The sequence below is a fragment of the Ciona robusta genome, chromosome 14, assembly GCF_009617815.1.
Source record: "Ciona robusta chromosome 14, ASM961781v2".
In the NCBI taxonomy this organism is placed as follows: Eukaryota; Metazoa; Chordata; class Ascidiacea; order Phlebobranchia; family Cionidae; genus Ciona; species Ciona robusta.
Window position 1 is genome coordinate 2681944 of NC_143248.1, and position 27212 is coordinate 2709155.

Sequence of the window (27212 nt, forward strand, 5' to 3'; positions counted from 1 at the left end):
TAATAAATAAATTCTGTAACATATGCTTGGCGAAAAGGGGTTTTTAAATCGAAAAATATCTTAAAACAAGCATTACCAAAACCTCGAAATACAGTACCGATCGATAAACCTTCCACAATGCTTTATAGGAAACACAGAAACGTCACGCAAAAGTACAGCTACAATAAGCGCGTGAATTTATTGGACCAATAAACGAAATCGATCGGGTGCTTTATTTTTCCTTAAAATAAACTATGTGTGTCAACGAATAAATCGTTTCTTTCAATATTATGAGAGGGAGTTTATCATATAATATTCGAAGTGTATACACACATATATATACATATACATATATATATATATATATAACCAAAATCACCTTCTATATGGCCGAAAATGTTTATTGTTAATTTGTTTACATTTTTTAGATTGAATATGCGCCTACTGATGTACACTCGCTGTTGTTGCAGCCGGTACCCAAAATTGCAGAGTTTTTAACATTACTTTTGTACTAAACGTTTAGTAAAGCTGGTTTAAATATTTCCTGGTAAATAGTTCGCCGAAATTGTCTTTTTATGGTTTGTTTGCTGTTGCTATTGTGTATATTTTGGGACCAGCATACATGACTACATTTCCCATTTTTAACCCTTTAAACTTATATTCTAACTAACAGCACAGTTCAGTCGAACACAATACCTATACGTACTTTACTTAAGCCCAAATCCACACCATTTCAATATATGTACATACATTTGTATATGGCAAAATCTTGGGTGTAAAATCACTTGACACCATAACCTGATTAATATGACGTCGAAACGTCGGTTCAAATTGAAATATTGCGAGAAAGTCGCTTTCTATACTTATGATACACATGAACGGCGAGGCGCAAACAGTAACCAACTTTTACGGACAATTAACAAGTTTTACTAACCTTAAAATGCATATCGAAACAGCGGAGCGGGAAGTACCACGTCACAGAACGTTTACACTATAATACAGAATGATCTACCCAAACATAGACACTAACCTATTAGACTGACAAGACTTAATCCTGTTTCTGTAACTCTAATCCTGGTGGAGCAAAACGCAAATGGAAACCACGCCAAAAACGGTGAAGTCTTGATAGCAATCAACGTGCGGCGTTTATGCTCCAGGAAACGCGCGCAATGATAGCAATGCAACTTTGTTTCGGCAATGTAAAATCAGAAAACTGCAATTCTGCTGCCATTTTTTGATAAAGGGCTTTATGATCTGCCACTGACTGCATTCGTCTGGTGTCTGAGACGGAAAACAATAAAGAATGCAGGTAAATGAGGACACATGTTTGCCACTGCAGCAGGGTCGTTGTATTGCTTAAAATGAAAATCGCGTTGGAGTGCGTAAAACAACAAAGTAAAAAGTCCGCGCATTTTTAGTGCGCAAATAAAATGGAAACAGTAAAACGTAAAACAGGCAAAATTGAACTTACGACTGACAACAACAAAATGTGGAATCTTTGACTTCGTGGTCGTTTTGATAACGGTTGTGTGCAAATTGAACATTAGTCAAAATCGTTTTGTCACAAATGCTAACTTATTGCATTCAGTATGAAATGTTGGTAAAAAAAGTTCATTTTTTGCTAATGCAGCTACAGTTCAGTAACAAACATAAGGTTTTGCGTAAAAAAAAGATTTGAAACTTATACGTAGATGTAGCTTATTAAATAAAAAGCTAGTTCCAAAAAAACGTAGGCAAATCCATGAATTTGGTTTCAGTTCATACGTGAAATTGTAAGTTTTAAAATGAGGTCATTGACAGCTATTCAAAAACAGTGCCAGCAACATACGTATATATATTTATCGAAAGTATAAAAACACCTTCGTTGATTAAACTGCTGTTGAGTAGAAATAATAGTCCTCACGAGGTTTTGTCGAAGAGATGCAGAATATCTTGCTCGTCTGTGTTGTCTGTTCCTACCAGATCGTCAGGCATGCTTAGGATTTGGTCGAGATCAGAGTTGTCGGGCAGAATCTGTAATGTTTTATATTGGTAAAATTCTAAACATTTCCCGCTTAGCAAAAAGCTGTTTGTCCGGACCTGTGGCTTGGTGATTAGAGCACGCGTGCTAAAAAGGTGCAATCTGATTTAATGTTCGATGCTTATTATCATTGTGAACGTGCGTGCCATCAGGCAAGAAACTTAATTGCCAGATTGCAGAAACCCGTAGTCACTTTTACTTAAATTTTAGTCAAAAATGGTTTAAAATTTATTAAAACGTTTCGGACTGTACATTTTGGGCTTCAATCATGAGTGTTTTGCCACATGTTAATTTAGTTTTGTCAACAGCTTGTTCAAATTGTCAGCCATTTCAAGTTGTTAAACTACAAACAAAGCAATAAAACAATCACCAACAAAGGTATACACACGTGACAAAAAAACTCCCGTATTATAACTATTGCTCTCGTTTCCCCAACCACACGTGAATAAGTTATTATCATTTATTCATTTATAAGAATATAATAAGGTGGGGTAAAATGGGACACCTTTAGCACAGAATATCTAAATATACTGATCGTGTTTTAAACAATTAACAATGATATATATATGGGAGTTGTGAGGATACGGATTTATAAGTATTTGAATTTTCTTTCTTTACTACCAAATGGGACGAGAAAATAGAATACTAAGGTTTCCCATCTTCCCAACCCTACTATATAAAAAAGTATTGTTTACTTACATCTAGAGAGCCGATTGTTTCATCTGTTATTGCATCAGTTTTGAAATCCACCGTTTCCCCATCAAAACTTATGCTAGGCACCGACGTCACTCCATCGTCGTCGAATAGGGACGGGAACGGGTTTAGACAGGTTTCAACCGGTTCGTTCTTGCAGGTGTTCATATCCTGTTGGTTGGTGCTTAAGTTTGGGGTTTGGAGTGGATTAATGGATCCGCACGTTGGCGCAGCGGAGAATGCACCAGAGGAAGGGGTAGGGCAGTTGTTGGATTGTGGGGTTAAGGAGCTGCTACTTGGGGGGCGAATGGGGGTGTTTGGGTCTTGTGGAGTCTTCGGATTTCCTGGTGCTCGACGCTGATTAAAAAAAACGGTTAGCCCTTTAGGAACTATAATGTTATCGACATGTATATTTGGGGGGGGGGGAGAAGATAGGACACCTTTTCATTAGTTTCTACCGAACATTCAATGAATTATAAAACCGTATCCTTAGACTTCCATAGACCGTTATTAAGTGTTTAAAACACGATTACGATATTTTGATATTAAGGTGTCCCGTCTCCCCCACCCTACTACATTTAAACGCAGTATCAACAACTGTTATGCTTACGTTTGGAGAACCGTTATTGCCCGTAGAAAGTGCTGCGTGGTTTAATCGCTTTTCAATAGGAACCATATCGTTTCTGGCAATGTTGTCGGATATTTCGTTGCCCATGGGAACGGCTGGCCCTCCACGCATGAACCCAGGGCATGGGGCTGGGTTCGAAGCCACACCGCAACGGTTGAAGTCGTACCCTTGGGAATAACCTAGAGAGAAAAAAAAACAGATGTTTAAAACGTGTAACTCGCATCTTTAAAGAGAGGTTCGTTTATACAGGTTATAAAAAGGACTAAAAGTACTGTATGAATCTATATATTGTAAAGTATTGGCCAGCGCCGTGGTTAGCGCACCTGCTACGTCTAACCCAGAGGTAATGGGTTCAAGGCTCGACGCTCCTACAATTGTGGGCGTATGTGTTCTTTGGCAAGACACTTAACGACAATTGCTTCAGTGGTCACTAATGGGTTATCCAAACTGTCAACTATGCATAAAAAAATCCAAAAGTAATCACCCACAAAGTAACATACTTGGTAACAATCATTTATTGTTTTGTGGTGACGTCTAAAACCAAGGGTAATGAACCCTAGCCGTAACCCAAGGCCTTGACTCGCCCATAGCTGTATAGAATTTATATATATATATATACCTTGGTTAGAATCGTTCGAGTTGAACCTGTGGCAAGGCTGGGATGAATAACTTCCAGGACTTGGAGCTGGTAGGTTACTTAGTGTTAAACCTGGTGATGTGACGCTTTTTAAACGTTTATCTGAAATGGAATTAAATAAATAAAATAGATCGAGTAAATAAATGAAAATTTTGTCTCAAGCAAACTTCAAATTAAAGAATGAACTGTTCATTTTTTATTTGAATAAACTGAACAAAAATGTTCGATTTGTCTGTAGATGCTATATAGATTGTGCAGACATTGCATATTAAATATTATATATATAATAATTTATATGAAGTCTCAACTTTACACTTACTTGGTGGACCGTCGGGTTCTTGCTTCACATGCACTTCGTTCCTGTGATGGTGCGGCTCTTGCTTAATGCTCAAAGCGCTTATGAATTGAGGCTCTGTCTTCGTATTAAAAGGTCCCGACATCGAATTGGGTTCCTGTTTCACGCTTATTCGGTCAAAGTTTTCCGTTTTTACCATCCCGTTCATGGCAGGGTCTGGCCCTCCGCGCATGGCGCCATCATGCGGTGTACTGACCGGCAGTGGTGTCCATTTACAGTTGGCATCGATGGAAACAAGATGGCACTCACGGTCCTGGACAGCTTTGAGAATATTTTGAATGTACTGATCCACCTCCAAATACTCAAGCAGTGCGTTTTTGCTGAAAGTAAAAAACAACCCATAAGTACCTATAGGAAATCCCACATTATAGTAGGGTAGGGCAACATGGGACGCCTTTAGCACACAATATCCAAGTATCCTTATCGTTTTTTAAACAATAACAACGGTCTGTGGGGGTCGTGAGGGTAGGTTTTTGTTTTATTATGTTTACTACCAAATGGGTAGATAAAATAGGACGGGAAGGTGTCCCATCCTCCCCCACTCTACTGTATCAAAATAAGCAACGTTTTCGATTAAGTAATAGCACAAACGTTTCAGTTACGCGTTACATGTTTTAAAGTCAGCCATAGCAGCACGACATTGCAGAAAAGTGAGTCATTCAAAACGAGTTCACACATAGTTTGTGTGTTTTTTCTACCATCAGCAATTTCATGGTAGATATATTTAGACTCAAACCTTCGCACTTTGGTCAAAACTCTTTAAAATATAACTTGGCCGCTCTTATTGTTTTAGTTAAGTTGAAGTTTAGGTTTATATTTTTGCAGTTATTGTGCTTTTGTAATAAGACCGAGGTGTCTTGCATTTTTGTTCATGTACACTTTATTTACTTTATTTATTCATATGATCGAAAAAGTTACCCAATGCCAATAACCTCTGAGTAAAAGAAGTTTTTTTTAACAAATATTCCATGCATATCGCTATAGCCCCATAGTCTAATTTGTTCGGGCCAACGAGTTTTCGCATTTTAATATCGTAACCTATCCGTAACACAGAAGTCGCAACTTGAACAAAGGTGCAACATACACGTTGTACTTACTGGCATATCGGGCATCTCCAAGTAGCGTTATCGCTGTTCATTTGAAGGTATGATTCAAGATCGAAGCACTGGCAATCAAAAAAAGATATTAAACTACGGGCCAAACGTTATATATAGTTTATTGGAGGGGAAAAACTAAACAAAGAACACATAAAAAATACTAAAAACACTTAACAAAAATACTAGAATTGTAGTAAACAAAGAACACTTAAAAAAATATAAAACCGTATCCTTAGGACTCCCATAGACCGTTGTTAATTGTTTAAAACACCATTCGGATATTTGGATACTATGTGCTAAAGGTGTCCAATCTTACCCCACAGTACTATACTTTCTTATTAAAATCAGTCGCTCAGTTTCTACTAGAAATATAGACTTGGCCAATAAACGAAGATTGTTAAATTAATTGTCCCCGCCGCCCACTAGTTTACATAATTAAGTAATGTATGTCAAACAAAGCGCAGGCGTAAGACAATTTCCAAATATCATGTAACCTCGTTGTCCGTACCTGGATGTGCTTACAGTCTTTGCCTCGTGCGGGAATCTTAATTCTTGTGTACGTGATTGGGCAGCGCAATGATACTTTTATTGGTGGCATTTCCCCTCCTGTGTCGCAGTTCATCCCCGTTCCGCTTGAGTTGCCAATAGCCCCGTTCGCGAAGTTTCGCTTGACTGCACATAGAAAGCGAACCGGTAAATAATGTTTAACTTTTTAAAAATTAACTTTAAGAGTTCGTATTCTTGTGCTCAAGTCAAATAATTTTAAAACTAAATAGTGATTATAAATAGCATTGGATTTCGAGCACATATCAACAAAAAATGAGAGGGTATTACTTCATGTATCAGCAGAAGGCAAATATACGGTAACCTATATACTGTAAACCTGTACCTTACGTTCCACGCGTAAATTACTTTGAAACCTTAGAGTTAACGTCGTAGGACAAACTAATGTAACAACATTTCTGCTTACTTTGTTCTATACAGTGGTAACCCGGAAGAACTCGCTTGAGCATAAGGCCTTTCAACGCGAATCTGATACTTGGACGGTGAACCACTTGCAGTACGAAGAAATGCGACTGTAAGGAAAAAACAATTAAAACATGAATGAATAAATTTAAGCTATTTTTCACGCGTGCTTGGAAAACTGCAGTCGTTATAACACGGCTGTTATGCTTCATACACCTCGGACACATGTAGCATATAATATCCAAATATCCAGATCGTGTTTAAAACAATTTACAACGGGTTATGCTGGTAGTCGTGAGGATACGTTTTTATAATTCTTTAAAAGTTCTTTACTACCAAATAGGACGAGAAAATGGAATAAAAAGGTGTCCCATCTTTCCCCATCCTATATTATCTAGACTCTATAGAACTTTCCCGCCAACATCATTACAACTCTTGGCAGTTTGTGCATTTTATTTTCTGGCCTGTTCTATGTAGCCCAAAATCTAACACTCACACAGCAACATGCTGACACTGTGATGTCCACTGTATTTCTTCCAGGTTGGCAAACCTTCTTCAGGTACAAGGGCTTATGGCTTGAACGGTCCTGGCCGCGTGGTATTGTGAGCGGAACATGATTGGCGCTCACCTGTAAAAAATGCAAGTCTTTTTTAAACCTAAGCATTTTTAGTACGTGTAAGTTATACTTTACGCACACTTTTGTTTCCATTGGAAGTTTAACTTAATAATAATTAGATATGAATGGCTTGTGTGTCTGCTAGGTGTACTTTTTTTCAATTAATTGTAAATAAGTTTTCAAGTGTAAGCGTGTTTTAACAACCGTTCTTTACGACTGTATCCTCTTTTGATTTAATACATTTCTAGATTTTCGCTACCGTAATCGAAGTGACAAATAAAGTTATTGTTTTTACATGTTGTTGTTTTTTAAATTTGTTAAATGATCATGTTGTATAAATATTTCGTCTTTTAATTTCATAGGATAAACCTGTAACGGTTGGTATATGTTATATAATTTCTTTTCGATACCATCAGTGTAATGAATTATTTAAAGCACATGCAATGTTGTGGAGTGCGGTAGTATTACAGTAGGCATTAGCAAAATTTTGGGACTTTCAAGTCAGCAATAAACGCTATTTTCTTCTTGTCACCCTTAGTTAAAATAGAGAGAGTCTACATTTTTTTTAAGAATTATAAGGAGTGCCAAGTTAAATGGTTTGTTTGGTCTAGTGGAAAATGTGGCCACACGTTGAGGGTGTAATTACTCAGTATTTACCTGTACTGAATGCGGCCAGTTCGTGTGTTTAAGCATGTCTTCGTGGTGGTAGCACTTAAACTGTAGGTCCAGGTCATGCCTTATAACAACAATATATATTGTTAGCTGCGCGCCCGAAGGAGAACCATCAATCTAATGTAGTTGACAAAAGCAATCTCACCTTTCGAAGAGAGTCCGGTATACGTTAGGTCGCAGATGAAACGCATGGCTGCTTACCACTAGATTGTGCCCAAGGCGAAAAGGACCGAGGACGATGCCGTCTCGAACGGGGAAGGTCAGACGAAGTTCATCGTGTGCTGCGTAATAACATTTTTGTCAACATACAACGTCATACTCAGGTACCGCTTTTTCGGGATGGGCGACCTGGTTCTGTTTATTGGTTAAATGTAACTTATCGCCGGCAAGGAGACATAAGGGCGCGCCAAGCAGCAACAGCGCACCTCAAGCAAGCATCCTTAACACTTTCCACGTATTACCGTCACTAATATCCAGATCACCACACCTGTGCTCGCTGACAGTAAGGGTTATGGTCGCATTATTGCCTCGATTCGTGGTTGGTAAGCAAGATAAGGAGACCTCGGCTTAAACTGACTCACGCCACCGCTTCAGCCTTGAGGGTGGTCGGTCGAGAATATTACTAACACACCGGGATGTAAAGTTTATTTCTTTCAGGATGTCATCGAACGGAATTTTTTGTTCGTGACGCGTTCTTGTTTGTCAACAAGCTGTGCCGCACACACAAGCGCAAACGCGCGCGCTTATTAAATTTCTTGGAGGTAGTCACGTTAACTGCTATGTAATTAATCGTCAGACCGAATACTTCTTAAATGTCACAGTCCTTGTTTGCACACGAGTGATATCAGCTTTGGGACTCCTCTTTCTAGTAACTATGTACTTAACAATTGTATCGTACACCCATTCATTCGTTTAAAAGATTACTATCATAATGCTTTAGTTCTATATGTGTTTTGTTTCATTTAAAACCAGTTTCCCAGCCTCTTTATTTACATTGAACCAATTCCAACTTGTACTTTACAGTAAAATTTAAAATACTTTATGGACTACTGTGGTACACAACCCATAAATCAAATGTTGAAATGACGACTAATTTAAGGTTGCATTGTAGAGACGCACTGATAAATAGAAATGGTACCTAATCATTGAAAATGTAACTTACTTGATTTTCCTTCAGAAATTGCTGCTGGGATAGCTGGCTCTGTGTTTGGATATGGTGGCACGTTATGGGCGCTGCCTGGGGTTAAAGGGGGCGTAGGGTTCCCTGGAATTGGGTTTGGCTGGTGGGAGTTGATGTTTCGACCCTGCAGAGAAAAATTCCATTAGCAACGAGTTTTCTTTGACATTGGAAACCAGACACTATATTAAGTTTAGTATGTACACCTCACGCCCGTAGTCAAGGCCTAAGTACACGATTTGTTTGGACAAGGACGTGACGGATAATTTGCCAACACCCTGGGTCTCATAAAGCGACTATATCGTTTTAACTACAAAACTACCGACAACAGACTTTATAAGGTTGATAAATGCTTTATTATTATTGGTAGCGTGTGTTGTACATATATAACTAAAGCATATTGCATGAAAATTGCAAACTATATTATCATATATAGTAATAAGGGGTAAGATATGACGCCTTTAGCATATAATATCCAAATTTCGTGAAAGTGTTTTAAACAATTAACGATAGTCCATGGGAGTCGTAAAGTTACGGTTGTATAACTGTTTGAATGTTCTTTTTTTACTGTCAGATTGGACGAGAAAGTAGAATAAAAAGGTGTCCCATCTTACCCCACCCTACTATATCATATATAACTTACATCAGCTGGGTACGGGTAGCCGTGACGTTGTGGGTACGAACCATTAGGGTCACCATGCTGGCCTTGGAAGTAGGGTTTCTGTTGGCTGTTGGGGTGGTTGTTGGGTAACCGGGGACTGTACCGGGGGCCCACTGACCCACCAGGGTGCTGGTGTGTCCCGTGAATGGGTTCAGGGGGCTTGTTGTAATGATTCGGCATGTTGGGGCTTCCGTTGAACGGAACTTGGCCATAATTCTGTGTTTATGGAGTTTAATGATATATAATATAACTTTATTTGTCTCTCCGATTACGGTAGTGAAGATTTAGAAATATTTTAAGCAAAAAAAACAGGATAACAACGGTTGCTAAAACACGCTTACAGTTAAAAACATGTTTACATTTAGTTTAAGCGTGGTCGCTACATTTATTTTACAATTGGCTCGTGCAGTTACATACCACTGGCTGTTGGGCTATATGACGTAGCACGTGGACCCTCGCCGATAGATATTATAATACAGTACTGTGGGGTAAGATGGGACACCTTTAGAACATAAAACTAAAATGTCCTGATCGGATAACAACGGTCTGTTGGAGCCGTAAGGATACGGTTTATTGTTTCTTCGAATATTCTTTGTTTACTAACAAATTATACGAGAAAATAGAATGAAATGTGTCCCGTCTCCCCCACCCTTCTTAGTTCTATGTATTAAATTGGTATTCGTTACCTGTTGAGGTCCACAGGATGTTTTAAAATTGTGTTCGTTGTTGTAGTTACGAACACTGGGGTGGCGTTGGTTCTGCATTGGGCCCATTCCCGTGCCCATTTGATAAGACCCTGGACCCCTGTTGTACTGATGTGGCATTTGGGGTCGAAATCTGTTGGGCTGTTGCATCATAGGGTGTGTGTTGGATGGGTGATTCATATTAGGATGCATATGGTGATCCATCATACCGCCTGTATTCTGCAGAAAACAAATTATACAAATCAGATACAGTTTTGTATAGTAGGGTGGAGGAAGACGGGACACCTATAGGAGTAATGTCCAAATATACAGATCGTGTTTTAAACAGTTAACAACAGGCAATGCGAGTCGTAAGGATACGGTTTTATAAAGCTTTGAATATTTTAAATTTACTAGAAAATAGAATGAAAAGGTGTCCCATCTTTCCCCAACCTACTATATAAAAAAAATAAGTTTATAAAATGAATTTACTCTAGTGTTGTTTGTTATGTAAGCGAATGTATAGTGTATTCATTTACCCCATGCGCATAGCCGATTTAATCGTCATAAACACCAGACAATAGCCACAACATCTGGTCGTAAAACAGGCTTATAAAATGAAATTTAACAGATCGTATCGGCGATACCTCAAAACAGTAAATAGCGAATTGGACACGTGATACGGGTAATTGAACTGTATATTGTCGCTTACGCAAAATGAAATGCTGCAAAAGAACAATGTATAAAAGGATGATTCCAGCAAACCAATAAACAACACGGTCATTGTACAGCGGCTGTTTTTGTGCAAAGGTAAAGATACATAAGTCAAGCTGGCTTAGGTAAAACAATGGCGTCAAAGAGTCAGAATTGCATGTGAAACGTTTTATTCTTGTGGTTTAAAACCAACGCTTCGTCATGGCGGTGGAATCTGACAAGAAGGCCCTCGGGTAGTAAACGCAACAGACGGCGTCTATTGACTTCGACCAAGATGTAAAAACAATGTAATTAGTGGAGTTTACACGCGCAAACTCGGTCGTACAAAGTGTTGTTTTTACTTGCGCATCTAACAATTAAAACCATACACACGTAGTCGATACAAGCTTCACGGGAGACGACGCTCTAATGGGCCACACGCACGCCCGATTACGAATTGATTTTGCTAATTACAGTGCGACTGTTGTTCTATTTGGGACATAGTTTAAAGTGTATAGACAGTATTGCGCGCTACAAGAGAAAAAGTGTCATTGTCTGGGTGCCTGATTTTTTTTGCGAGCCTTGTTAAATAAAGGTCGCCAGCGCCAATAATGTAAAAGCCACAGTTAGCTTGAGGGGTCGCCTTAAATCGGCGTTTGAAGTGACCGCATTGAGTTCCGATCGTGCTACGAGAAATTCTCCTGCGCTGGCGGAGGTGTAGCGTGTTTATTTCAACGCTTCTACAAATAAACAGCAGGGTAACCACGACGGAGACGCATTCCACGCCCTGTCGGTAACAACCACAGTCGAATATGCAAGGCGAGCTAACGCCGTACTCAGCTATTCCGCTACCAGTACAAGCAAACAAACAACCACAAGATCCGTAAATGGGTATTGCAATTTTTCACATACCGATCGCATGACGCAAGTGGCAGGTTCATTTCACAAGCGATATTATATATCAGAATTATTATATGGTATATTAACCATTTGCATTTTGTGATAAACAGTATTATCATTGAATCAGTTATACGATCGAATTCTGCGCTTCAATGTAGTGCGGTTCAGGTCTCATATATAAACGACACGCAGATGTTTCAAGTTATATCCGCTCATAATTGCGCTACTTTTCAAAATAAGTACCTTGCTTACCTACACCAAAACCGCGGGCATGAAAATATAATGCATATGATACCATTTTGCTGTTATATTCTGTAGCATAAACCAAGCGGTCGGAAGTAGGTACCAGTTAAGTAAATCTAAACTCAGATTGGAAGCAATGCCTTTGGTCTTAACACAGTTCCTTGAACCCAATTTGCTTTACAACATAAGACTTCGATATATATGACCGGAGGCTATGGTGGCATTGCTCGTGTGTCAGTGTGTTTAATCAGTTACCTATTGCGGTAGATTAACATAACAAACCAATTGGTGTCGCTTTATTAGAAAGTTAAACGGGCCCTCGGGGGCGTGGGTTTAATAAGCTAAAGGGTGTGGGTAAACTTTAGCGTGGGAGCAAAGCGGAAATGTCTACGTGTCGGTCTGTGGACAAAGACAGACTTGGTGTATTTGGTCACGTCATCGTTAAAATGTGAATAGACCGTCGCCGAATCGCGGGTCACATCTCTGACGTCATCCGCACCGTTGTTTGCGATGCGGGGGAGATAAAAGTGACGTCATAGTGGAATGCGACTCGAACAATAGCGCTTCGGTGTTCGGAAACAAAGGCTTAAACTTGTAAGCTGGCGGATCATATACACGCGGTAGTTACCGGGTCGTAGCCGCTGGGTTGTTCTTGATGCTCTTTAATGAACGTGGCTGTAGCTGTAGCGGTCGCTGTAGCGGCGGCGGCAGCAGCAGCGATGGCGGCAGCGGCGGCGGCGGCAGCTGGAGGATGATGGCTCTGTGTAAAATGACATTTGGGTAAGTAAAACACACAATATTAACAGAAGGCTTCGATTACCTGGTCTTGGATGTGGTGACCAGGTGACCCGTTGTTGCCATATCTTCCAGGACCAATGCCACGATGGCCATTCGCGTACATGGATGACGTGCTGTGGTACATGTTATCCATGCCAGGTTTATCATGCTGGTAGTTATAGTTTGTCTGCATCGGGTCTGGATGCCCCATGTGCTGCTGGGCGAAGGATGTGGCATTGGATTGACTCCTTACTGGGACAGGTGGCGTCTGGGTTGTAGACACCCCCCACACCGTGGTTATGACAGACAAAGAAGGGTGATGATTCGGTTGCATTGGGGGTTGGGGTGAGTTCCAGTTCTGCGGTGGCTCGTGCGGCCTGGGAATATTTTTTTTGAATCACAACTTACGTTAAAGTAATAATAAACGGTGTTGGTTAATTTGTCTAGAAAATTGTTCCCATCAAAGAACTTTGGCATCGAATAAAAGTTTCTTCGAGCGAATGATTTCAACTTAATATCAGGGCGCTACTTTACTGTGGTCACTTAAGTTTCAATTAAACTAATTGACTGTAAATGATTATCGAAAAGATTAATTACACATATATAGTTGGGTGGGGGAAGATGGGACAACTTTTTATTTTATTTTCTCGTCCCGTGTTATAGTAAACAACGAACATTCAAAGAAATATAAAAGTATCCTCACGAATCCTATAGACCGTTGTTAATTGTTTAAAACACGATCAGGGTGTTTTGATATTATGTGCTAAAGGTGTCTCATCTTACCCAACAGTATTATACCTATCTATCATGTTTCTTTAACATTTCCACCAAAACCTGGTTTTAATACATTCAGACTGACTTGCAGAAAACTATGATCTTAATAATAATAAAAAAACTGAAGTTACAATATATATTGCTAAATTTTGACGAAGAATTTATTTGTTATTTTGGTAATTAATATCCACCTTTGACCCATGTGAGGTTGCGGGAATCCAAGTTTTTGGGTCATCATGCCTGTAATTGGGGTGGCAAGGGGTACAGAGCCAGGAGACATGCTGTTGTTAACTTTCATGGGTTCCATGTGCGGCTGAAGTATGGTTCGCTTGTTCACTTCGTGTAACCATTTGCTTAACATAGCTGTGTGGGTAAATAACCGTTAAGGGGTTAATTTTTTTAAATTGGTGTATAAATAGACCTCACTTGGGTAAATTCAATGGTACAAAATTTACATTTTAAATCATTAGGAAATTTTCTTAGCGTAATATAGTCACGAAGCCGATAAAAAAAATGGTAGAAGGTTAAGAATTGAAAAAAAATCGAAATTGTTATGGTTGCTCATTTTTACTATTGGTTAAGCGGAAAAAAATTGTTGTTAATAACGAAGTGATTTGAGGTGTAGCCAAAACCTATTTCAACTGATATATGACGTACAGTAGGGAGGGGAAGATGGGACACCTTTTATTTTATTTTCTTGCCCTATTTGATAGTATACAAATAGCACCCAAACAATTATAAAAACCGTATCGTGACGACTTCCATAATGTTAATTGTTTAAAACACGATCAGGATATTTAAATATTATGTGCTAAAGGTGTCCCGTCTTGCCCACACTATTATATATAACTTCCAATCTCCAGCAACCTAAACAAAAACTTCCTCGCGACTGATCCGTATCTTATACTGAAATGGAAATGTAAGTTTTAGTGCATTGGGCTCATTGGCAGAAATGGTTGCGTGACATTTTCCAATACCCGCTTGCAGTATGCATGCTTATGAGTTAACCGCACAGTATAGATGCCTGATCGGATACGTGATCAGATTCCGCAATATTATGATGCAATCAAATATATTGCCCTGAGCGCAATTCGCCGCACTTTGACGACAGTGGTGACGGAAAATTGAAATAATGCTCAAGAGAAACCGACAATTAAACAGCGAAAATAATTGCTCGGTGTGGGAATGATAGACACTAATAGCAGTTCCCGAAAGTGGAATTAAACTCACAGAGAATGGGGCAAATTGCGGATCAGCAAAATGTACGACTTTGTGGGTTTGAGTCATTTTTACGCAATTTTATAAACGGATGTTAAGTCGCTATTTCTAGGGAGAGGATGGGACACATTTTTGGGGAAGGCCCTTAATTAGCACATAATATCTAAATATTCTGATTGTGTTTTAACAATTAACAACGGTCTATAGGAGTCGTGAATTTTATAATTTTTCAAATGTTTTTTTTTTGCTTCTAAATCTCACGAAAAAATAGAATAAAAAGGTGTCCTATTTCTCCCCGGCCCCACCAAACTATATATAATACATGAAACTATTTTACGCAGTTGGTGATCCAGTTATCTAATTCAGTGATAATACTCGCTACGTGGTTTGTGAAAGTTTGCACCAATAAGAATGCTACAGACTGTATAGAGCGAACGTCTCCACCTACGTCATATGCGCCACGACCGTAAAGATAATGAGATTTTGTCGCCAACAGAGTCGCATATGATTGACACATGGATTTACCACTGCGCGTTGCAAAAACAGGCTGCACGGCACACAAAACAGCAACTGTTCTTTACCAAAGAAAGTAATATTTATCCTACATAAGGTAATACCCGACTATTTGACTGCTGGGTGTAATTTTTGGATAGAACAGAAACAACTGAGAAAAAATACGTTGTGAATGCTTGCTTCAAGTAATTGGTAAAACAGTTATTTTACCAACCAACGAAAAAGCAAAAAATGTAATTCGACAGGTTTTGGTGTTTGTCAAATATACTTACAAGCTGCGTTGGGTGAAAATTTGTCGCGATGATCATTGCAGAGCGCAAGTAGTTTATAACAGAGTTCCGGCTCAAAACCAGGCTTGCCCGCCACTTCGCTAACGACCTGCGGAAAGAACAATGTTATGGATTTATTCAGTCCAATTTAATGAAATATTCTGACGAAAATTGGAAAAATTTTAACTGCAAAAAAACTGAGCTAATTAACGGGTTTTATATGTGAATAACTTTCCTATAAATTATTGAAAACATGTGTCAGATTGTACATTAAAACCGTCTGATTAAGCTCTTTTAAAATCGTTTTACATGGTTTTTATTCACTCACTTAACCATAACATCATCCTTCGAATAGCTTTCTCAGTACAAAGAGGGAAAATCTAAAAGTCGATAAGGGGCAAGTCAGCGGACAGTAGGGAATAGTCTTAACAGATGTCAGCAGTCTAGCCAACTTGGTTCGAATGGTTTTATTTGAAAAAGAAATCGAAATATCGCAAGCCCCCGCGGCCAAGAACCGGTGCTATTAATTTTAATGGAGTTCTCCTAGATCGATATAGCTGCAGCTCGTAGGAACTTTTTTTGTAAACCCGCGGAAACGAAAACTTAGGCTAAGTTGCATAAGTGTTGCGCGGATGAATATATGCTACCGGTTATTCTCGCCCGGACGAATCAATACCTGCACCCGTGTACCTTAGCAGAGGACGCGCTGCTCTGTCCCGCGAATAGCCTCTCTGGAGGTCGACCACGGTAGAGGTTTCTATCGACCTTAGTCTTAATTATTGATGGGCAAACGCGAAGAGTTAATGGGAGAAACAGGCGCTTGCACAGACACGCAGTTTGTATAGCGTTTCTTTTCGAATACTTGATGATATAAGATGAACGAATTAGACTTTAAAATGTATTTTGAAATCGTGCCTTGAATGACTTATAGTGCACTTAGAAAAATAACAATATCTACCCGCATAGTATACGCAGTTGTGCATTGGCGTGACGATTCACTTTCAAATGCGTTAGTTTCAGTAGCCTGGGACATGTTTTGCTGTTTGGTTTGGACTTAAATCTTTTTTAATCCGGAAAGCGTCCACCAGCGCAGAGAGATGAGACCAGCCGAATGCAATGAGGCGTGTCATCTTTTTCTGACGACACCCTCGACAATGTGCAATGACCCGTCACTGATTTTTAACTGCGGCACGTGACCATGCCGGCCGGGGAAAAGCTTGGCGCTTTGCAGTGAGTTTACACCACTAATTGCTGCGAAAAGAGACCCAGAAACCAGCGGTTTCAGGACTCAAATTGCGAACCTAAAGTATCAAGAATTCGACGAGCAGTTAACGGTAATTTAATACTGACGGAAAGCATTAAAGCTGATCGACAAGCTGCGTCTGCTGTGCAAACGTTTCGGGTTTAGGCATTGTGCAAGTGAAGCGAGGTAGTATACCAATCTAAGTTGTTACAATTTGCCTCAAACTGCAAAAACCAATTGCACCTCAGTTTAAACTCAATCGAAAAGGGCATGAATGCTTTCTAACAAGCGTCGTTTTCATTTGCTTTGCCAGCAATTGGAGCGTGAATTCTCGCCTAATACTACTGGAGATTCTCTGTTACATTCCATTCGATAGACCATATCTGAAAGTGACGAAGAGAAGTGGTAGGGCGGCTGGCCTTTTGTGTGAGGATCCATTTCAGTTGCTACATCTACTGGTCGGGTAATGATATTTACGGCGTTCCAGGCGAGCGGGCAAAAATAACCTACACACTGTGGGAACCCACGACCCGCTGAACTGACGCGGCGCTAAGTTCAATCGCTTCTGGCGCCGTATTTAGCAAGTGCGACAACATCACCGACCAGGATCGAAAAACGACTCTTTTCACGAAAAAAATGTTACAACAAATGAGAAGTTCCTTATATATCGAACTGCTAATGTATTTAAACCAAGTTTTATTAGGCAAATTATGTGGCCAATGACGCGATTAATAACCCGTGAGCACCGACGTTTTCGTAGGGAAACCAATATATAGAACACAGTAGTTGCCAACATCACTCGCAGGGTGGTCTGTTTATGTTGAAAGTGAATTCTCAGGCGCTTTAGGAACAACCCTTATGTTACTGTGCCAATAACATTCTAATTACGTGGTCAGGTACAGCTTCGAATGATTCGCCCAACCCACACAAGCTATTACCAAGCCTAGTTAGTCATTTGCAAGAAAAACAATTATCGCAGTGTTTAAGGTGTAGAGATACACAGCTCAAGTGGAATGTGCACTTTTCTACTGGCTAGGACGTTTCAAAGGCGCTACGTGGTGGTTTCAAGTGTCAGACAGCGAAGGTTATAATCTACAGAGATCACTTCCGTGGGCATTAAAGGCCAAGTTTACCTTGCGAAACGGACCTTGACATTCTGACACGCACTGGGTTTGTTCGGATGTATTATATATTATACAGGGCAAGAAAAAAAGCCACATTGGGCTCTAGCGTGACGCTTTTGTTAAAATTTAGACACGGGAATGTATATGGACCATGACCAGACGGTTATGCCCGCCGAAAGTACGCGGTGCACCGATTCGGAGAGTTTTGTTACACGGGAATCTGCCTGAACGCCTTTGGTCAAAGAATTAGTGAGCTTTGTCGAGAAAAACTGAGAATCGATCGCTGTAGTGTACCAGCAACTTGAACTGGGTTATGGCAAACGCTGCTCAAACAAGTTCAATGGAGCACGTCCAGTCAGGGTGCAAATAAGAGTTGGTTAAACCTGTTTCCTTGAGCGCAAACCGCTCGATGTCAATCAAATTCTGTTTGTTCTGCGACTAAGTCGTTTTGTAACACGCAGGAAATACCAACATTGCTTCTATTCTGGAAAATTAATTGTTTCGCTGCGCAGGCATCAGTTTTCTCCATTAAAGTGTTTCCTAAAGCCACATGACTGTGGCGTTTATTGGGTGTAATTCGGATAGTATTTCATCACTTACCAGTTAAGGCTAATTCCAATTCTTTGAAATGGTCTGTTATTCTAAGATTAATACTACATAACAAATCTTTTGGTCGATTAAGTCGTAGTTTGACCTGGTAACATTCGGAGTATTTCTTTGCATTTTAAGAGTCACGTTTCTAGTTCGTGCGGTTCGGTCATGGACCAACGAACATGGTATGTCTCACTGCTGCATGGCCGCCATGCCACTAAAACACCTTTACAGTTTGCATTTGGCAGGTTTTAGTAGACGGTATACCACAAGAACGGCTGAGCGCCACGTGCAAATCACAGTATTTTCTTTTATGAGATTTCACTCTAACTGTCGCGTGCGATCGTTTCGATTTCTTCAAGGCGACAAAATAAGTTATTTTACAGCGCTTAACGGGGTATATATTTACCGTTATAAATTTAATACCCAAAAAAACAATGATGATCTTAAAATTATACAGCCAGAGTATTTTTAAACTAAAAGGCATCATTTTTAAACCTGAGCCGTAATGTTACCATAACAGAGTACCTATACGTATGTTAAAGCTGTTCATGCTTGTACAAGACGGCACACGACTGCGCATGTAGCCATTGCAATAAAACACTGGTGCCTTGACCCCTATTCAAGCACTTCATGCCTAGTTTCTGCGTTTTTCCTTTGCGGAAGAATATATAACTGGTTTCGGTTACAGTACTTGCGTAGGGTAACTGAGCAATGCGATACAACAACGTAGACAAAATTATTATTGATTTGATACGGGTTACGCTATACAGTTTACCTTAAAATATACCAAACGTTGCTGCAGGACCTGCAAAACGAGTTACGGTCTACAGATAATCTACAGACCAGCCATAAAATATGACGTCGGTGCGTAAAATTTAACTTAAGGCGTGTTTACAATGGCCTTACAAGAAAGAAGTTGTAAAGTTTGGTAGGAAAAATTCACGCACAGGGTGAGGACACACAGGGAAACAGACAGTGGCAAATATTCCTTTCCCTAAGATTACCACGGCTTTCCGCTTGAGCAGAGCCGTGATGGATCACTAGGAAAATAACAGGCGCCGGAATCGTACACTTTCGTGCATAACCCTTTTGTTGGTGGGTGCGCCACTGCCAGTTAACCGTAGAATTACAAGCAGTTCTACACTATAACTTCTTGTGACCCAAGCTATAATACAACCGTTACCAGCCTATGGCTTGAAAATCCGCCTAACCTTCGAGCCCGGGAAGTTCTACAATGTAGCGAGTTCAAGGATGGTATCTGGTATGTACTTACCGTCAGACAGCCGAGCAAACTCTGGTGGAACTGACGTTGAAAGGCTCTGGCGTCCGAGCACCACTCCAACAACTCTCTCGCAGTACGTGAGAACGAGTCTGGGTTCTTCAAATGCTGGTAATAACAAATAAAGATATCAGGCTGTGTGGATTCAGACAGTTAGGTCAATCTATCCGAATCCGTAGACAAAGTGTTATTCATGTTATATTTAACAGATTTGTGAAGGGGGAAAGAGCAAGAATTAATTGGCACGTACCTTCTGTATACATTCCAATCGGTCTAGCGTCTGGCGCGTGTGATGGTCTTGGTTTGTTAAGTTGGTCGTGTGCATTGCAGTGTTCATAGGCATATTACGCATTGTGTAATTCGCAATTGGTTTCATCCGTATTTTACTCCATTCAAGGTAAATCCGGCTGAGTTTGAAGCGTCGGGCTTGTTTGAGAGGCCACGAGACGCTTGCAACAACAGAATAGCGTCATTTGCGCCTGGTCAAGGCACACTTGTATATTCTTTGCCTTTTAGACAATATCCTTCGTACTTGACAGGAGAGTAAACGAATAGAGTGCCTTCTTTTATTCGTACAGATCGCTCCAAGGACCTGACTGGTTTACCAATATGTAACTAGTCCTAATTGTTTCCGTGTCAGCGCTCGCAACAGAGCTATTTAAACGTTCGTCGACTGTAAAACAGTGTTCGTATGGGTTTACAAACAGAACGACAACAAACACGAGCGTGTAACACTACACTAAGCTTTTGGTCCGAGCTTGACTAAGTATCTGTCTCATACTACAGTATCACTAACCTTACTATGATAATATACCTCTGTCCACTACGTCTTAGTAATCAATTTCGATCTCTCACATACTGAGTTCGGTTTAAAAGACAAGACACTACGAGCCTATCGCACTGCGCGGTGTAATATCCCGGACTGCGCGTCGACGATGGCGGCCTGAAAAGTAAAGGCCAAATCTCGCTCTGCCCTTTTTTTGATAACGTTACGTCTGCCACGGGAGCATGAGAGGCAAGAGAGAAAGAGACGAAGCGGAGAGAGACAGCTCCCGGACAAACAACACTAGGAAAGAACCTGCGTTTAACAAGACCGTCAGCCGCGCTATCACGCTTAATTTAATACACTACTCCCGGGGGCGCACGGGGTGGCGACGAAAGTGAAAAAGAGAGACACCACGTGATACGTTGTCGCGGGCCACCTTCGTAGAGAGAGTGTTTGATTATTTTGGACAAATACAGGAATCCTAACTCGTTTATTGTTCGCTCGTACTCTCTCACGTGCGCCATTTAACGAAAAAGGGTTCAGTGAATACCTTTGACAGCGAAATGGTTGACAGCCGCTTGTTTCGCTGGACAATTACGCAGTTAATGTTAAAATCCAACCCCGCACTTGCTACAACCGTTTCCATTGTAGGTTTTAAGGTCGGGGTTTATTCAAAATAAAACATAAATTTTGAAAGCAATATTTCTGGCGTAGCTGATTCTTGGACGGTTATTAACCTGATTTCAATGAGAGCCGATTTAACCGCTGTTATTTAAATATTCTTATTCAAAGCAATAGACGTTAAGTAATTATGATTGTTTTATGGTGTAATCTGGAATCAAAATCTCAAAGGTATCGACACATTTCTCTTCAGTTGAATTAAACACTTCCCTGCGTGTCTGTGACGTCATAAACGCCAGTGAAAAATCGATGCGCAGGTCGCGTGAAGACGATCCGTCGCGATTCTTGTGACGCAAATGATTTTATGCGGCTAATAATACGTTATTGTGACGTAATAGGGAGTGAAAATGCGTCATCAACAGCGAAAGGGACAGTCGCCGTCTCCACATCCGCACAATGTAAACGAGATGACCAGATCACCACACAAGAGAATTAATGTAATCATACCCCTTAATTAAAACGCGCGTCACCCGCACAAATAGCGCACGGAGAGCGCGCTTCAATTACATTTCAAATCGCTTCGTCAGTTAGACTGGATAAGCAAACGTCTTGACACTGCGCTTATTACTCAAAGCAATAACGTAGGCATAAGAGGCAGTAGATTATCTTTTCGCATACCACAGAGTTTAGACGCCCGCGAACAAACAGGTCTTGTCATTCCGCTATGCCTGCGCAATTACCCTTCATTTAAAGCCTTTTATCTCACGCCAGTAGCCTAGAACAGCAGGACCACACACACCTGCTCGCCTTGCCTGTTACAATGCTTCTTGAGCTTGCGGCGACACCTTCCTTTCTTTCTACCCACCGCAATGACGTCACACGACGCCCGGATCCGATGAAAGTATACTAAATATAACATCACCTATATATGACGTCACAACCCGAACGCACACCTGAAATCGTGACATAAGGCCAGATTGCTTGGTAAGAGACGAAAGCTGGGAGTATTTATCGCAGCCGTATCAACCCGCGCCAATCAAAGTTGGCAGCTAAGTTCACCGCGAAGGTATTTCGCGCATAACCCGGCAATTTCAGTGGATTAGCGGCGGAACGGAACCGCCAGGCTTCGATGTCGCTTCCCGGTGTCCGGTCGAGCGTGATGACGTATATGTTTGATGACGTCATCAATCAGAACACACAGTGATTCACTACCACGGAGTCCTTGAGTGAGTATGAGTGCGTGAAATCGCGTGACAACGAAATACACAACGGATAATCGACCATTATGGCGGCGTTATGTTTTTTTTTTCAATCTAAAAGAACCACAAACTTTGTTTACCTTAGACCTGGAACTTGTTAACATAAACGCATTGTAGTCATTCAGTATACTGGTACAAAACCATTGTAGTTGTACAGATAGTTTATACTACATACTTACCGTATAAGGCGCGGATTCTCCCACAAACTACTCAACTGTTTCGCATTCACGCACCAGAGGTTAAAACTCTACATAGGAGAAAACGTGTCCGCTTCCCCGGCTTACCGTCCGTAAACCACACACGAATTTTCCAAATAGGGTTTTAAAAAATTCCTCTTAGCTCCTAACTGAAAAATGGTATTTTAAACCATATTTTTAGTGAATTTTCCGAATAGGCTTTAAAAACACGTCTTTTAGATTCTAACTAAAAAATGGCATTTTAAACTATATTTCTAACACTATTACTAACAGAAAAGCGTATCAACCAGCCACACGTGACATCGTGTCGAAATACAATTCATTTATTCTTTCTTCTCAAGTGACCAATTGCCTGACGGAAAATTACGAAAATAATCTTAATACGTATTACGTCATTCACGAATTCTGCACTCGGTCCGCACATGTGGAGTACCACTTAAATGCATAGCATAACAAGACGACCCAGTATAGAGCACGACTTATTGCAGATTACCGCGCAACAGTTACTACTAATAGCTGGACAAGCTCCCATCTATCTTGCTTGCAATATTTGCCAAGTCACAGCTTGGACCTACATAACGCATGGCGCGTGACACGTTTATATTTGGCCTTTAATTAGATATCCGGCAATTAGACGCTGTTGAACTGAAACGAGATTTAAGATGCTAAATCGACTTACTGGCTATTTAGCTACTCCTACATAAGCATATATACTATCACTAAATATAAACACGTATAAGCCATACAGTTTTTGACTTAAAACACACATGCTTTAACTTATTAAATATTTGTATAAACTTCAACAGTCTACGTAATAAATCGTATAACAAATGCTAAAGTACATTAATTTATTAATATTTTAAACCTTTTTAAGATATATCATATTATCTGTACAAACGGCCACAGAAACCCAACTCATTACCGAAACCTACCTAACTGGTTATTATGGAGAAGTAAATCAAATGAAGTCAGTTGAATGTTGTTAAATTTTAACCACCTCCTAAATGTACATTGGACCGAATGCTGTCTGCGGCGCTCTTGTCCCGACACGCTTTTCCAGTAATAGCAAAAGGAATGCTACTTTGTCTACACGTATACATAATCCAAAACTTGCAGTAAAGTCATAGAAAAAGTATTGTAAAAGTTTGAAATTATTTTTAAAATTAGAAAAAAATTGCAAAATCAAAATTAACTAATTGCAGGACTAAACTTACATTGTGAGATATGGATATACAGTAGGGTGGGGGGAAATGGGACACTTTTTATTCCAATTTTTCGTCTTATTTCGAAGTTAACAAAAAAATTCGAAGAATTATAAAACCGTATCCCCACGACTCACATGGGCCGTTGTTAATTGTTCAAAACACGATCAGGATTTTTGGATATTAGGTGTTAAAGGTGTCTCATCTTCCACCATTCTACTATATATCTTACGGGCGTATTATGTTCTAAGTAAACTTAAATAAGAACTTCTTGAAACTATGATATTTACCTTGAAAAACACTCACGCGTTACTGGAATAAGTTAATAAATCCGCAAGGCCCGAATCCAGGTTACGCTAAGACAACAGTATCCATGATTTCGGATTAATGTATTAGTTTCTCTTAACTAAAACTTATCTAATTTAGTTTCAAGAAAAATTAATTTTAAGCGAGATATGGCTACACGTCATAAAAGACTAAATAAATAAGATTGCTTTATGAATATAACGACGCGGTATCTTGTTTGAGAAACGCCCAGTTTATTTTACATTGACAGTAAAGGCTTAAACCTGTATATATATAATTACGCGGCTCGTAGCGCATGTTAAACCATGGTGTCGTTTAAAAGGCCTTAATTTATAAGAAAGCCTAAAGTTAATTGGGCGCATGAGGTATAGTAGGAAGGGGGAAAATGGGACACTTTTTCATTCTATTTTCTTGTCCCATTTGGTAGTAAACAAAGAACGTTCAAAGAATTATAAAACCGCATCCTTACGACTATTAAAAACTGTTGTTAGTTGTTTAAAACACGGTCAGGATATAGATATAATGCGCTAAAGTTGTCCCATCTTTCCCCACCATACTATACATGCTCGTTACTTTACAAATGAATATTTCATTTATATAAATGGATAAATGCATTTTGAACGAGAATACTATTTCAACCCTTTTTAAAAAGCTGTTTGTATATGGAAATTAAGTTATAAATATTCTCACGTCTTGTAGTATCAAAATAAACGCAGCAAGTAAACGGCGATTGAAGGATTAACGCCGCTCTTTAAAGTATACAACCACTTTGTAAACTGAGTTTATATTTCAACAGGACAACTTGATGTCGTTTACTATCACATCTGTACCTATACCAATCGTATCTATGGCTCGACAGCGGGTATAAAGCTCTATCGACACTGTGTACTGTTGCTGGAGAAAATATGTTCGCTTTAAAAGAGGCGACCAGATTTGTATGATTGTTTTCTTAATGTCGTACCTGTTCGGGTGTTAAAAGAGCTAACTCCTCGCTGAGTGAGCGCAGGTTACTTCGCTATTGACGTGTGTACATAACACAGCGATGGCACCACGCAAGGCAATAGATTGGATACCCCGTGTTGGAACGGACTTACTGAAAGGACTTGGTATCGACTGTTTGTTTAGCAGCGAATATTGAACGGGGCCTTTGCTGCTCTTCAAAGACTCAGGTCAGGAATATGATTTAAATATTTGAGGAGTAGTAGTGCGAATTACCACCGTTGAAAATCCTGCACACGCACACACACACACGAGTATCGTCTCCGTAGGATTTTAGCCAAGCGATAACGGCCGTCGAAATGATTCGAAAGTGATGTAGTATAACGCGACTGTTGATGGATGGGCCACAGGCGGTGCATTGCAGTCAACGCGCTCACAGGACTCCAATTCTACACCAGCCCCTACTAACAAGACTGTTTTGTTACATTATCACAGACACCTAAACCCACGAAGTGCTTATCGAACAGAAGACGTTTTCTGTGTGATATCCAGTCGTTTATGGATCGCTGTTGTGTCATTTCGCGAACCGAGGCCTGTTTACGCTCTCACCACGTAAAACGGTCACGTTTCTTAAAGTACATATAATAACTATGCGACAGTTGTTTACATTAATCGAAATGCTTGTTTAATTTTCAAAATTAAAGATAGTTTAAGCGCAGTATTGGTGTATAACCGTAACAAAATTAATAAGTGCTCGTTCCATAGCGAACAACACGCCATTTACAGTTTGTTCATCACACTTGATAACCTTAATTTATAATTGAGTTTTTGCCACCTTTTTAGTCAGGCTTTTGAATAATTTCTGATAATAACTTCTTTACCAATACGCCAAATTCATGCCAATACGAGACAGTGTACTATATCATGGGTTACGGGGCAAATATAAATCTATAGCAAAAACCTATTTTCCAATGCGTAGGCTTTTCTGGCACCCTTGTGATTTTGTGACGCAAATCAGGCTAATGACGTCAATTTTCCATCCTGCCTTGCATTTCAAACAACTGGATTTTTCCTCACGGGCGCACGCCAGATCCAGCTCCCGGAAGTTTGACATTAAACTAATGCTCGCTGACGTAACTTCTATCTAGATTGCACAGAAAACGGATTCCGTGTGATAGGTCACGTCGAAAAACAGCCATAATAACTGGAGTCGAGAGTAAATAGCTTGTATCGACTGTACAGGTCTCTCGGCAAGGATAAAGTATTGATTTATGGCCTGACAACGCCTGGTTAGACCGTGGCAACTCTTACAATTTAGATTGGTTAAATTTTAATTTGAAAACGCCGCTTCTGCCTGTTACACGGAGACGGCTGAATGCGTCACTAGAAGGGATATGATAAGAAGATACGTCACTGCGGTGCTCAAAATACATAAAGAGGAAATGACGAAGGGAATTCTTAAAACTAAACTCCATATTTATCATTGCGAACTTGAAAATATCTTAAAATCATTTTTTTCTTAATTATCACAATTTGTCTGAGAAAAAACTGTACAAAAGACTGCAACACTTTATTAAAACGCTTTTTAAATGAAACTTTTAATATATTTATTTTGTATCCGTCATCGCTGTAACATGGCCACGCAAGTTAAATCCCAGAGCCGCAGTGACTGCCTGTCGGTCAATTTGAAAGCGGCGTATATATTCTCATGGCACATAATCCCGACGACCCTATTTAATTTAGGCGCCTTAACGAAAACTATACACTTGGATAGGCTGTCAACTCAACTGCATTAGATGTCAGTGTGAGTTTTATTAACGACAGAAATGAAAACGTTTTGCCAAACCGCCTACGCAATTATTGTGTAAAGTTTTCGAAACCAGTCCTAACACGTTTGAGTATGCTAACACTTAAATACACTGACATATATACCTTGATTGATAAAGAAAGCCAAACACTGTTTGCTTAACAACTGTATGGCATATACGCAAATTAGTCACATGTATCAAAATGACTAAAACAGCAGTTTCTGAATATAAGGCATACAAAAACACTTGCTATCAGCAAATAACGCGTTCTAACACGATACAGTTGAAAGTCGTGAAATTACA

General features: G+C 39.9%; 1 protein-coding gene across 1 annotated transcript; it reads right to left on the reverse strand.

The window, feature by feature from the left end:
* Positions 1-1305: 1305 nt before the first annotated feature.
* Positions 1306-20419, reverse strand: LOC149724942 (zinc finger MIZ domain-containing protein 1-like). Its single transcript, XM_089892232.1, has 20 exons — positions 20062-20419; positions 19806-19919; positions 15575-15680; positions 13763-13934; positions 12841-13174; positions 12649-12780; positions 10188-10424; positions 9484-9717; positions 8826-8967; positions 7809-7944; positions 7649-7727; positions 6872-7003; positions 6380-6485; positions 5918-6081; positions 5410-5477; positions 4277-4632; positions 3940-4059; positions 3303-3499; positions 2699-3049; positions 1306-1992 (listed from the first exon to the last, which is right to left on the reverse strand). The coding sequence occupies exons 1-20, from the start codon at positions 20185-20187 to the stop codon at positions 1879-1881; spliced, it is 3420 nt and encodes a 1139-aa protein (XP_089748358.1). The 5' UTR covers positions 20188-20419; the 3' UTR covers positions 1306-1878.
* Between the last annotated feature and the right edge of the window lie 6793 nt (positions 20420-27212).

Coding starts and splice junctions, on each gene's coding strand:
- LOC149724942 (XM_089892232.1), bottom strand. CDS start 20,187: ATGAAACCAATTGCGAATTACACAATGCGTAATATGCCTATGAACACT. Junction 7,728..7,808: donor TACCGGACTCTCTTCGAAAG/GTGAGATTGCTT, acceptor TGTTGTTATAAG/GCATGACCTGGACCTACAGT. Junction 4,633..5,409: donor TGGAGATGCCCGATATGCCA/GTAAGTACAACG, acceptor TTTTACTTTCAG/CAAAAACGCACTGCTTGAGT.